Source organism: Archocentrus centrarchus, chromosome 21 (genome assembly GCF_007364275.1).
Source record: "Archocentrus centrarchus isolate MPI-CPG fArcCen1 chromosome 21, fArcCen1, whole genome shotgun sequence".
In the NCBI taxonomy this organism is placed as follows: domain Eukaryota; kingdom Metazoa; phylum Chordata; class Actinopteri; order Cichliformes; family Cichlidae; genus Archocentrus; species Archocentrus centrarchus.
This window is the reverse complement of record NC_044366.1, coordinates 4,656,286-4,669,057: the sequence shown is the minus strand read 5'-3', so window position 1 is coordinate 4,669,057 and position 12,772 is coordinate 4,656,286. Positions and strand designations below refer to the sequence as shown.

General features: G+C 44.2%; 2 protein-coding genes across 2 annotated transcripts; one reads left to right on the top strand and one right to left on the bottom strand.

Annotated features, from left to right (window-relative positions):
• Nucleotides 1–846: 846 nt before the first annotated feature.
• On the top strand, nucleotides 847–4,347 carry LOC115801199 (uncharacterized). Its single transcript, XM_030758944.1, has 8 exons — nucleotides 847–1,209; nucleotides 2,385–2,474; nucleotides 2,786–2,865; nucleotides 2,959–3,074; nucleotides 3,165–3,262; nucleotides 3,776–3,844; nucleotides 3,923–3,981; nucleotides 4,142–4,347. Exons 1-8 carry the CDS (start codon nucleotides 1,018–1,020, stop codon nucleotides 4,260–4,262), a joined length of 825 nt encoding a protein of 274 aa, XP_030614804.1. The 5' UTR covers nucleotides 847–1,017; the 3' UTR covers nucleotides 4,263–4,347.
• On the bottom strand, nucleotides 4,255–9,109 carry asnsd1 (asparagine synthetase domain containing 1). Its single transcript, XM_030758942.1, has 4 exons — nucleotides 9,033–9,109; nucleotides 5,891–7,356; nucleotides 5,554–5,735; nucleotides 4,255–4,622 (listed from the first exon to the last, which is right to left on the bottom strand). Exons 2-4 carry the CDS (start codon nucleotides 7,295–7,297, stop codon nucleotides 4,376–4,378), a joined length of 1,836 nt encoding a protein of 611 aa, XP_030614802.1. The 5' UTR covers nucleotides 7,298–7,356; nucleotides 9,033–9,109; the 3' UTR covers nucleotides 4,255–4,375.
• Between the last annotated feature and the right edge of the window lie 3,663 nt (nucleotides 9,110–12,772).

The window sequence follows — 12,772 nt, the reverse complement described above, 5'->3', positions numbered from 1 at the left end:
GGCTTTCCAAGACATCTGTGAATATTTTAGAATGTTTTCCTTGAAAAAGGTTGATAAAGTGTTTAGGTGGGATATTTTGCAGTTAAAAATATGAAAACTAATACTTTTGTAAGTAAACTTAACTGAAAATTCAGTTATAGAAGGTAGATCTATTGTATGCATTAAATTTTATATGAAACAGCCAAAATAATTTCTCCATGATCACCAGCACCAGATTACTGGTAAAGTTTAAATAAGCTGGCGCTGGCTGGTGATATAAATATTCTGCCATTACTGGATCCTACCATTGCATCCCACAAACTCTTATTTCTTGTGTTTCCAATAAGACATTTCTGTGACTACTTTTGTCTGTTTTTGCAGCTGTGTGTACTGATACATGCAGGAGTTTAGTGACAGTGATTTTCTGTGTATTTGCTCGCACATTTGTTTAAAACAAAATCTTTTTTTTCTGATTAAATCTCTGAGCTGGACTGGACTTGTTGGCATTATTTCACAAATACTCAGTTTTCCACCCAGCTCTTGCCCCGATGGTCTCCTGAATGTGTGATTAGGCTGTGTGGAATTTCACTTTGTCAAACTGATGATCCAGTAATGAGCATCTTATAGCAAGCTTGTGCTCTATAATAATTAAAAAGCACAAGCTATATTATCTTGTAGTAATGATACATATTTTATTATATTTATTGGGGTTTTAATAGTTTCATATTTGACTTCAATAAATAATATTGAAGTCTTTTTACTGTGAAATTCCTTGGACGAGCTCTGCTTTTAATTTGGAAATAGCAACAGGAAGTGATAGTCTTCCTTAGAGCCGTTAGAGTATCTCGGATCTCGCGTGGCTATATTTTCAAACTACTAGTTACACCTCTAACCTCGCGAGAACACCCAGAACCTCTTCTGTGGACTGTTTTCAAAGTTTGCCCCATTTCTCTCGGTTTATAACCGCTGACGTTCGGCCGTGTCTCCCGGTAAAGCCGCTGATAGCTCACCGGCGGTCCTCCCGGTCACAAAGTCTGAATGAAAGCGGTGATTCTTGCCGCCGGGTACGGAACCCGGCTCCAGAGGGATGTGTTGGCGGACACCAGCGGAAGGTTCGCTCACCTGGCGGCCGTCGCCAAGCCGCTGCTGCCGGTGGGTCGGTGCGCTTTGATCACCCACTGGGTCCACGCGCTGACCGCTTCCGGCTTCGTGGACAGCATTTATGTCGTAGTAAGTACTCCGTTACAACACTGTCAGATAGTAACGGTATCTGCTTTTACTCTCGTACAATGAGTATGTTTGTTCCAGTGCATGTAAATGTTCGCTTAGTGTAGAGACAAATAAGTAACCAGCAAAGATTGCATTAGGATTACCAGTCCTAACACACACACATCACATTTTGTGTGTGTGGGGAATCTGGTTTACTGTGATATTGTTTTATGCAGTATAAATTCATTAGCATTAAGAGGTTTTTAAAGAGAACATTTATGAAACACATTTGTGACTGTTTTTAAAGTTTTTAGTAAAGTTTAATTTTAATAAGATCAACTTTATTTACCCCCAAAGCTGGGAAAGCAGCCACAGCATTAAACACAACCTGCAGGAAAATAGCTTAAAGAAAGCTCAAATAAATAGAAAAAATTTTAAAGAAATAAGAGGTCAGTAGTTTAAACAAAACAAATGAATCAATAAAATACAAAAAACAAGTTAAATGTAAATAAAATACAATAAGTAAAAAAAAATCAATTGAATAAAGTAAAATAGAATAAAATTGTTTACTAAATGTAGAAAAAATACAGCAAATGTCAGAGTAATCCAAAAGTAATCAGATTAGCATGTGACCCACACACTGCGAGGCCGCCACAGAAGCTTGAGTTTGGAGCCGCCCCGGGTCGTTTGTCTTCCCCTGCGCTCTCCCCGAGCTTTCCCAGCCAATCTGTTCTGTTCTCAGAAAGATCTAAAAACCCGGAGAAAAAAAAGAATAAAAAAAATTCTGCTTATGGTAATCTAAGGGATTACATTAATAGTTCCATGTAACTTTTATTCAGTAACTGACTACATTTCACAGGAGTCTGACCCGACCCTATTTAACTGTTAAACCATATACCAGGTTTGAATAAAGGTCTACATACACTGTCTGTGTTAAACATAAAAAATAACTCTGTGACTCAGTTTACATATTTATCAAATAAATAGACATAAATGAAAGATGTTTAAAAGTGGGTACCTTCACTTGTGATGCAGTAAGTAAAGTTTGTTAATAATACTTTGGTCCTGTCCTTGTTTGTTCCGCTTACAGTACAGATCATTTTAATAACATTAAGAACCAAATCTCATCTTCATCAGCGGCGTGCAGCTCTGACCCTGATCTGAGAGTCGGTGACCCGCCCTGTTTCTCTCCACAGACCAACGCTCTGTACCACGCAGCGTTTGAAGAATGGGCGACACATTTCACAAATGTCAAGATCCTCAGTGACCAGACGACAAGCAATGATGTAATGTTTTACACTTTCATACGTCTTCTAAAGACGTTTTCACACATGCGCCCACTGCAGTGCTGGGTTTTTAAACAGACCGGTGTGTGACAATACACACTTCTGACACAGCCTGATCACACATTTAACATCCCGAGCAGCTAACGTCCTGCTGTATTCACCTCTAAAGAGACGGTGTCACAGATGCATGCACACGTTTTATCCAAAACACATTTAAGCTCCTGTAAAAACTGCGCCCAGATCAGGTTGACATCCTGTGGCGTTAGAGTGCCATGGGTTGATTTTAAATGGTCTGACTCGTCGTTCTTCAGGAGCGTCTCGGCGCCGTGGCCTGCCTGCAGCTTGCCGTGAAGCACTTTAACATAGAAGATCATGTCGTGGTTATCGGAGGGTACGTTTATCTTCCTTGACTCGCAGTAAAGTGTGTTTTGAGTGTGTAATCGGGTCTGAGATGTGGCTGTCTCTCCCTCTCCATCCTGAACAGTGACACACTCTTCAAAGAAGATTTCAGCCTCAGGAAAGTTAAAGAGAGATTCTCCGACGTGCAGTCGAAGTGTGAAGACGCCTGCCTGGTGCTGTCGTATCAGTGCAGAGACGAGGGTGAGGTTAATGAACCGTTCAGGTGTCCAATGTCAGCTTTGGTTTTACCTAATCTTCGCATTTAGCTGTATTTTGTATTTGTGTGTTCAGAAACTCATAAATATGGAATCCTGGAGGTAGACGGTGATCTTTGTGTCCTCTGTATGAAGGAGAAGCCTCTTCCCTCTGAGACAGAGTCCAGGAGAGCAGTAAGTTCAGCACAGTCACTGTGTGGTGCTACATACACTTGAGGAACTTGGAGCAAAAACACAGACTGTAAAAACAACTGGACCTAGCCACAGTGACGTCACTCATTGGCCTTGGAATCTGCATTTTGGGCTTCTCCATGTTGGTTTTGTGCACCATAAGTGACCATATCAACAGGAGGGTGGACCAAATTATCCGCTAAACATCAGGCTAACACAGATGGTGATTGCTGCTGACATGCAGGCCCGCTGCCACCTGACGCTCCTCATGAAGCAAAGATCCAAAAACAGCCCCTAAACAGACGACCCCATGACCCCCACCTGTGTTTAAATGCCATTTTCATTTGATTTTAACTTCACAGTAAAAAAAAAATTAAGTTCAATAACTGAATGAAGTTTGTGAATCATCATGATATCGTTACAGTGCCGATCAGATGAATGAGATTATGTTTTTTAATGGAGCAGCTTTAGTGCAGGGTGTGAGTTTACACTCAGCTGAAGGTTTCTGGTTTTCAGTGCCCGTGTTTCTACGTGTTTTCAAAGAAAGGTCTTCCTCTGTTGGACATCTTCCTCGAGGAAAAGAAGGTAAGCCAAATAATCAGACGTCTTAAAATTAAATTGTGCGTTTTCATCTTATTATTGTGAAACTTCATATTTCCACAGGATGCTCCCATTGCAGAGAAAGACGCTCCCGGGAACTTTGTGTCGTGGCTCATCTCGAGGTAATTTCTGCAGACATTCAGGAATCTGAGTTTTCCTCCAAACTTAAAAGATAAATATTAATTTTGTATCTGTTTTTGTATTCATCATACACTTAAATGATACTCCACATAATGATGATGGCAGTTTTTGGGTAGTTCACAGTATTTTTCTTTCTTTCAGGAAACCCGTTTACATTCAGGAGATTTCCGGGCGTTTTGATGTCGGGAATTTGCCTTCCTACGTTGAATGCGATCTTTACTTCAAAGAAAAACTTCAGGACGTTGAGTCGTACATGAAGTAGAAGGAAATTTATTATTTCATGTTAAAACTGATCCAAGAAGAAAATTATCATGTGACTGTAAATACACCTTTGGCTTTATAATGAATATCTTCTATAAATTTTGTTTTATTAATCTAAACGATGTGGAGTCTTGTGCATTTGTCTGAGGCCTTCTCACGGCTGTCCTCCATCTTTGCGATGCGGGAACCGAACTGCATGGCTCTTTTGGGCAGGACGGCCGATTGGCCGAGCCCCAGCCGCTTCGCCGTCAGCCTCAGGAGGAGTTTCTCGCCAACTCCTCGGGGAAGCGACAGATCAGCCTTCCGCCACACAGGAAGAGAATTCAAGTAGCTCACCACGTCTTCGTCCAAGTATGGAAACCTGCAGAGCGTCCACAGAGGGAAACGACTTTAATCTGCGATGCTCACACATGAAATCTGACACTGGGCATCAGATTTGAGCCGTGTGCCGTTCATAATTTCATGCATCAAATACTAACAGATAAATTAACCACTGTAGCATTTTAAGGCACCTCCCAGGGCGCTGTGGAGCACCCTGGGACTCTCAGATCATATGATACAAAAATATATCATTTGTGAAACAGTTGCTTACACTAATAATTGTGCCTTAACACAAATTACACCACTGAAGAGCACAATTTGATGGGCTCTTTGCTCTTATTAACAAGTACAACTTATACTGGCCCATGTGCAAATAACATGACATTTAATCCGGTTCTGAGTTTGAGCTGCATAAATATTCAGAGATAACTGTGATGAAAAGCTGAGACTTTGACACAAAGGGAGAATAAATAACCAAAAAACTTATTTTAAATATAATTTTTATATCAACCAGAATTTCAGTCATTCCAATCCAGTTTACAATCTTATAATGAAGCTATGGAAATAGTTGGTATTTAGCTTATAATCAGTGTACAAACAGCTCAATTTAAAATCTCTATACGGAAAGAATTCACAGACACAGGCAGACAGTACCTCCTCCAATCAAACAGAAACAACCAGAACTGAACCAAAACATGCTTTCAGGGTCATTTTCAGTTTTTCCCCATGACTGGTTCCAATTTTTTGTTTATATTCTTTGTCATGCATGTTGTTCCACGTACTGACAGCAGGTGGCAGTAAAATGTTTTAAAAACAGTGAAGACGACAACAGCAAATTAGTAAAAGTTGTCATCAAGGATGACAGAGGGACATCAAGGATATTCAGGATTTTATAAGGAAATCCATTAAAATTAACATCTTAGTTGCCACACAGACAAAATAAGTTGCTTTAAGTCATCACTCCAACCTACCGCGCTTCCTTGCCGTGGTCCCCAATCACTCTGTCGTCTCTGCCCAAATTCCTGGATGAGATCCGGCCCAGTTCCATGGCCAACTCCTGGATGAGGCCTTCGTGTCCAGAGGTCTTAAACCGGACTCTGTGTCTGGAGTAACCCGCCAGCTGCTCATCTGCTCCAATTCCTGTCAAAATGACCTGCAGTCAGGACAAAGAGAAGGAAAATCAGGAACATCTCTGATCACACCTTTTTAAAATTAAAGGGGACTCATTCTGGTCACTCCAAGCTCAGTATTTTTGTAATTTTATCCCTCAGTATCCTCCTCAGGGGACAATTTCATCAAATTCATCACCTTTGCGGACGATGTGAACGCCCTCTGGCGGTCGCCCTCCGTAATGAACCCCACCCCTCTTGCAGCGAACCACACGGCACAGCCGATGCTGTCATCCAGCACCGTGTCCAGTGGATGCACCAGGTGACAAACGCGCTCCAGGCGCTTTTCCTGCAGCTCCTCCTGCGTTACGTTGATCTCTACAAAGTTCCACTTCCTCTCAGGGTTCAGATCTTGTAGTTCCTTGAGCCCAGCTCTTCCAGTGATTCTGTCAGGAACGTCAAAGGGGACGAACACTTGGGAATTTCCCCGATCGGTTTTTGAATCTGTCAACTTATTTTTGGACTTTTTGGGCTTCTTTGAGGACTCATTCTGCTTTCTGGGTTCCTGTAGTTTAAAGGCCACGTTGAGCAGGTCTATGGGCTCATGAGCAGGTATGTGACGGTCAGCTAAAGCAGCCAGGATCATAGAGTCGATGCCTCCTGAGAAAAGTATGGCAACACTAGCGCAGTCAGTAGCAGGAGGTAAGCAGTTTTGAGCCCTGAAAGGCAGAGACTGAACGCGTCTCCTCACCGCCTCGCTGAGAACATCGATGAGATGTTTCACCTCATCAGTTTTCTCCTCGCTGGCCAGCAGCTCCTGCAGATCCTCCACAGACAAATGTGAGTTCCAGCGAATTTCAGTCTTGTTTAATGAATTTGGAAGCGACACATTCAGAGGGGAAACAGGTGAGGCGAGTTTAAGACCTGACTGGTTCATCGCAGCACTGCAACCCCTCGGTACAGACTCCAACACGTGAGACAAGGTGCCATCACTTCCAGCAGGAGCCCATGGGTAAACCTCAAATGCCACACTGCCAGCTTCTGCAGCTGTCTTCAGGTCAACCCTGTACACACCAGCTGCCGGGACTTCCTGCCATACGCACTGAGCGGGACCAGAAACGTGAGCAGCCACAGAAGTCAGAGTCAGTTCCCCGGCCTCTATGTCAAACTTCCACAGCAAGCTCCGCCTACCAAAGAAGTCTCGGCCAAACCAGAGGTAGTCTCCTGCCTTCTGATAATAAACAAACCCCCATGGTCCACGAATAGCAGACAGGACAGAGAGAACCTCTGAAAGGGAATTGCAAGACGACAGCCGTTGAGCTACAACTGCGGTGTCGTTCTCCTCTGGCGTCACCGGCAGGCCGCCAAAAATCTCTCCGTTCCACAGCAGGATGTTTCCAGCGTCGTCTTGAAGCGGCTGAGCAGTGAGGAGGCCTCTCATATGAAGAACATGAGCAGAGAATAAACAGCGGTAGCTGAGATCTGAGCCTGTGACAGCGAGCTCCCGGCTCGAGTCGGGACCTCTTTTTTTTAAATGTTCATAAACTGTTTGGTTCCTCTGGAAGTGAGCGGACGCCAGACTCAGCGCACAGAAAATCCCGCACATCGTGGTGGTGCTGTGCCCTCAGATGTCCTGCAGTTCCTTTTTCATAGAATCCAGCTCCTCTGCAGACAGAAGAACGCAACAGTTACATGATACCATAAGCTCATATTTTTCCTACAATCTAATTTATTAACAAAACAGTATTTAGGACACAGCAAGGTTAATATAGCAGGTTACTGCAGGATAAACTTCTTAGTGTTGTTAAAAACAAATAAATGATGCAGCAGACTGGTGACCCTGTCCCAGGTTTACAGGAACCGTTTGCTGGCATCAAATTGAAAATGAGCAAATACGGGAAAAGCCGGCACAGACTGAGAACCGTGGCTGCACACAAAGGCAGTCAAGCAATGGCACAACCAAGAATAACTGGACTTTCCAATATTTCCAAATCTCTCAAATCTACGTCTGTAAAAAGTCCTTTATTGAACCGTTTCTGATGAATAAAGTGAAAATAAACAAACCCCCCCACTCAGCACAGCCGCACACACCTAGGGATGCGACCCAGCCAGTCAGCCACAGATATTTACTCCTCGAAGATGCCGGTGAATTTTCTGTCTAGCTTCTGGGGATAACAGTAACTGGGTTGTGATCGATTACCAGTTACTTGTAAACCTAGTGGAGTTTTTATCGTAAGTTTCATAATTTATGAACGTGCTACAAGTGAGCATTAATCTTTCTGCATTGTTACTAAATCCCAATTATTCAAAGAACAAACAGTTTGGCATCTTTAAGTTAAAACTTCATAGAAAATAAACAAACTTCTGTGAATCGCCACCTTATCATGGTGGAGGGGTTTGTGTGTCCCAGTGATCCCATGTTGGGGCTATGTTGCACCTTGTTGGGTCTCCCTTAGCAAATAGGGTGAGGAGCCAGATGAAGAGTGATTCGGATCACCCCTATGAGTGATTAAAAAAAAAATCCAGAGAGCAGTTTACCTTGCCTGGGATAGGGTTACCAGACCCCACCCTGGAGCCTGCCCACTCCAGGTCAGGGATGAGCTGCATCCCCAACTAAAAGAGTTAAACTATCTTGGGGTCTTGTTCATGGGAGAGAACTGTGGGAGAGTGACAGACGGGTCTGTGTCTGCAGTGATGCAGATACTGTACCAGTGCCTTATGGTGACAATAGAGGTGAGTGTAACAGCGTTCCTTCCCTCACCTATGGTCACGAGCTTTGGGTAGTGACTGAAAGTACGAGATCACAAATGCAAGAAGCAGAAATGCGCTTTCTCCAAAAGCTGTCTGGCCTCTCCCTTAGAGAGAGGGTGAGAAATTCAGTCATTTGAGAGGGACTCCTCCACACTGAATCCAGCTGAGACGGTTTAGGCATGTGACAAGGAAGCATCCTGGGTGAGATGTTCTGGGCATGTCCTACCAGGAGGAGTCCCCAGGATAAGCCCAGGACAGGTTGGATAGATTATATATCGGCTGGCCTGGGAATGCCTCAGTGTTCCCTTGGATAAGCTGGAGGAGGTGGCTCGGGAGAAAGAGCTCTGAGTTTCTCTGCAAGGGCTGCTGCCCCTGCAACCCACCCCGGACAGTGGCAGAAAATAGATGGATGAAGAAAATAAACACAGAGGGATAAATCTGGTTTTTGCATGTCAATCTAGAAGTTTTTACATTTTAGGAAACATAAAGTGGACTTCAGCCTGCTTTTCACATGCTGTGTGACATGTATTTATATATCTATATATCCACCTCTCAGCCAGAAGGGTTAAAAGGCCTTTGTCTAATCTTACTTTTACATGAAGCGAGCGTCTGACTTCTGTCTGCCAGGAAGAAGATGTGACTGTTCCTCTGCTGGACGTAGACTTTCTGCGGGGGAAATAATCTGCATCAATCCACATTTAAGCTTTCAGGACTCAACCAGTCTGACAACAAAGGGGTGAAGTCCGCATGTTTCCCCATCATGAATGCACAAATATAGAGATAATCTAATAAACTATGAGACTTCTCCACCTCCTCCACTCACCCTGTTTTTCTTCAAGTTGCACAACTCGTCCACAACAACCTTCTGCTCCTTGATCTGTAAATTAGCACCACGGAATATTTCACTGAAAAAGAACCTACACAGTTTTAATCTGCTAAGACGCATAAAACTAACAGAAAAGTCAGAATACTTTTGAATAAAGTAAATAACAGCCTAAATCAGTCTAGCTGGGAAACCGCCACGTTAGCTAGCAGGAACATGTTTGAGCTAACGCTACCTTTCTGTTTAGCTCTTCTTTGATTTCGGACTGTCCCTCAAAATGATCGTCGCTGCTGCGGCTATTCGAAGACATGTTGGTGAGCACAAACGTAGGAAAAATATAGTTAAAAAGTCCGTTCAGTCAGTGTAAACACATGTATGTAACCAGCACGAAGCTTTTCCGGGTGCTGAAGGTTTACACAGTTTGACCTCTACTGCCTCCTGCTGGTGGGCGGTCATATCGCCGTTCACCGCTATACTGTTGGTGGACAAATACACTGTATTGCCAAAATTATTTGCCTTCACATGCATATAACTTGAGTGACATCCCATTCTTAATCCATAGGGTGAGTCATCCCTCCAGAGAACATGTCTCCACCGCTCTAGAGGCCAGTGTTCAGCTTTACACCACTGCAGCCGACGCTTTGCATTGTATTTGGTGATGCAAGGCTTGAATGGAGCTGCTCAGCCATGGAAACCCATTCCATGAAGTTCTCTATGCACTGTTCTTGAGCTAATCTGAAGGCCACATGAAGTTTGGAGGTCTGTAGCGACTGGCTCTATAGAAGATTGCTGACCTTTGCGCACTATGCGCCTCAACATCTGCTGACCCCACTCTGTGATTTTACGTGATCTAACACACTTGGCTGAGTTGCTGTTGTTCCTGATTGCTTCCACTTTGTTATAATCCCACTCACAGCTGACTGTGGAATATTTAGTAATGAGGAAATTTCAGGACTGGACTTGTTGCACCACGCTGAAGTTTACTGAACTCCTGAGAGTGACCCATTCATTCACAAATCTTTGTAGAAGCAGTCTGCAAGCTTAAGTGCTTGGTTTATACACTTGTGGCCATGGAAGTGATTGGAACACCTGAATCCAATGATTTGGATGGGTGAGCGAATACTTTTGCCAATATAGTGTAGGTCCTCCGCATCAGTAGGAGCCTGCTAAGATGGTTCAGGTGATGTATGACCAGGATGCCTCCTCGATTCCTCCTAGGTGAGGTGTTTTGGGCACTTCCTACTGGTAGGAGACCCCAAGGTGGACCCAGGACACAATGGAGAGATTATGTCTCTCGGCTGGGTTTGAAATGCCTCGGGGTCTGCCTCGAGCTGGCCGAAGAGGGAGATCTGGGTATCACTTTCCCATTTATCTCACCCAGAACCACAGATGTGGGCTTCTTCTGGGACTTACTACTCAGTTAGTAAATGTGCAGACCACACATTATGAGCTGTGGTTGAAATAGGCTATTGTAGATGTTGGGTGGTCTAGCTGCCACAACACACCTGACCTCTGGGGTTGTAGGTGGACCTGTGGCTGAGCTGAGGCAGCTAGACTCATCCTGAGGACACATTTGGGCCAAATGTTCATTACTGTCGGAGGCTGGAGGGGTTTAATAAAGAGTTTGTAGACCACGAAATCCATTAGAAGTCTCCATAAAGGTCTACAGAAGGCTTCCGAGATATTTGAGATTGAATCAAAGCCATGGGTCGACCAACATCGCCTTCCTTAGAGCCACAAAAACCTGTTGTCACAATATGAGCTCGTGCATAATTCTGCTGCTGAAAGAAGCAAAAATCCCTTCAGTGATACAAATGTTGATGTTTTGCTCCAGCAGCTGGTCAAGCACCTTTCAGACTTGACAAACACACCTGCCTGAGGCCTCATGTTGGTTCGCTGCCCGCTCAGCTGCGGTGCCTTATTGATCGGAAACAGCTGTCAGATGTTTGCTGTCTCATTCCCTGAAAGCGAGGGCTGTCATTTTAGGAACGGCGGCTGCAGGTCATCGCAGCTGACCAGACGGTGACCTTTGATGTTTATTGTTCTCTGGCAGAGTTTTCAGGCACATATCAAAGTCTTAGGCCTCATATCCACAGAAACAGAGCGACCACAGCCCTGTTGTGCTCCCAAAATGGAGATTACAGCCATTGTTTCTTTGGTCACTCAGATGGTTAGTCATCCTTTCATATCAGGTGTTGTGACTTGAAACCTCAAGAGCCCGGCCTCAGGTATCGAAGTCACATTGTATTGAAATGTGACTGGGCTGCTCTTTAGCGTCTTCATTGCAACAGAGCACAAAGAAGAAGAGAAGCACAGAGAATAGCTGAATAATAGATTTCACATCCTGCTCCTGGATCCCTTCTTTAGCTGCGGCTGGTGAATGTCAGACAACTTAAGGCCACAGGAGGCAGGTCATCCTCATATTTTTATCCCCAGAGTACAAATTTAGCTGATGTAAACACAGCTTGTTGTTGCACATCCCGGGATTCCGTCAGGGGCCGACACACCTGCAGGTCACATGGCCACAAAATGACAGAGCAGCCGTCTGACCGCTGATGACAGCTACCTGACACAGTGGCCCACTAATAGTGCGGCTGCTAATCTGTTTGCAGCAGCTCAGTGTGTGCAGGCTTTCACATGGCTGAGCACTCTGAAAAGATCACAAAGGGACTGAAAGGCCTATTGTCATCACCTGGCTCAAAATGCATGCTTATGTTACCTGTCTGTGTCAGTTTTGCTCCCTCATGCAATGATACAGCATAGATCTGCACTGCATTTGTTGTCATGGACATTCATAGCGCTTCATCCTAAAATAGCCCAACCTCCATCCTGCTTGGAGCACACAATAAAAGATAAATATAGGGCTGAATTAAGCCACGAAAGGAACCTGGGCTAAAATAAGCTCTGGTCCCTCCACTGATTCTCTTTATGTCTGTAAATTGGTGGATTTATTAGTAATTACCAGGTAGTTGGTGGCAAAACTCAGTATGTATGCAAAGTATACACCGATCAGCCACAACAATAAAAGCACCTTTGATGGAGGACCTTCAGGGGGGCAGTCTCTGCAGGGGATCCTTTGGGTCTTCTGGACTGTGGTGTGGGGTTCTCAGGCCAAAGACTGGAGTTCCTCTAATGTCCACCTGAGGCTGCCTCCAAAAGTGAGTCATGCCCCGTGTTAAAATGCCCACATTTACAGCAGAAATAAACATGTTACATGTTTACCAAAAACAGCTTTTTATCTGAGGTCAGTTTCACCCTTCATAATAATGTTTTTAGTTGGTGAATATTTTTATAACTCATCCACTTGGATTGTAGTAAGGCTCAAAGCTAGAGGTGATGTCAGGAGGTCTGCTGGTCAGACTGGAGGTGGGTTCAACACCTTTTTGGTCTTTGAGCCACTTTGAGGTGCAGAGGAGCACGTTATCCTGTGGGAGGGGAGTGCAGGCTCTCAGTTGGTGCCGCTGCCGTAGGAGTGCAGGGCTGGGGTGCTTGGTATGCAACAATTTA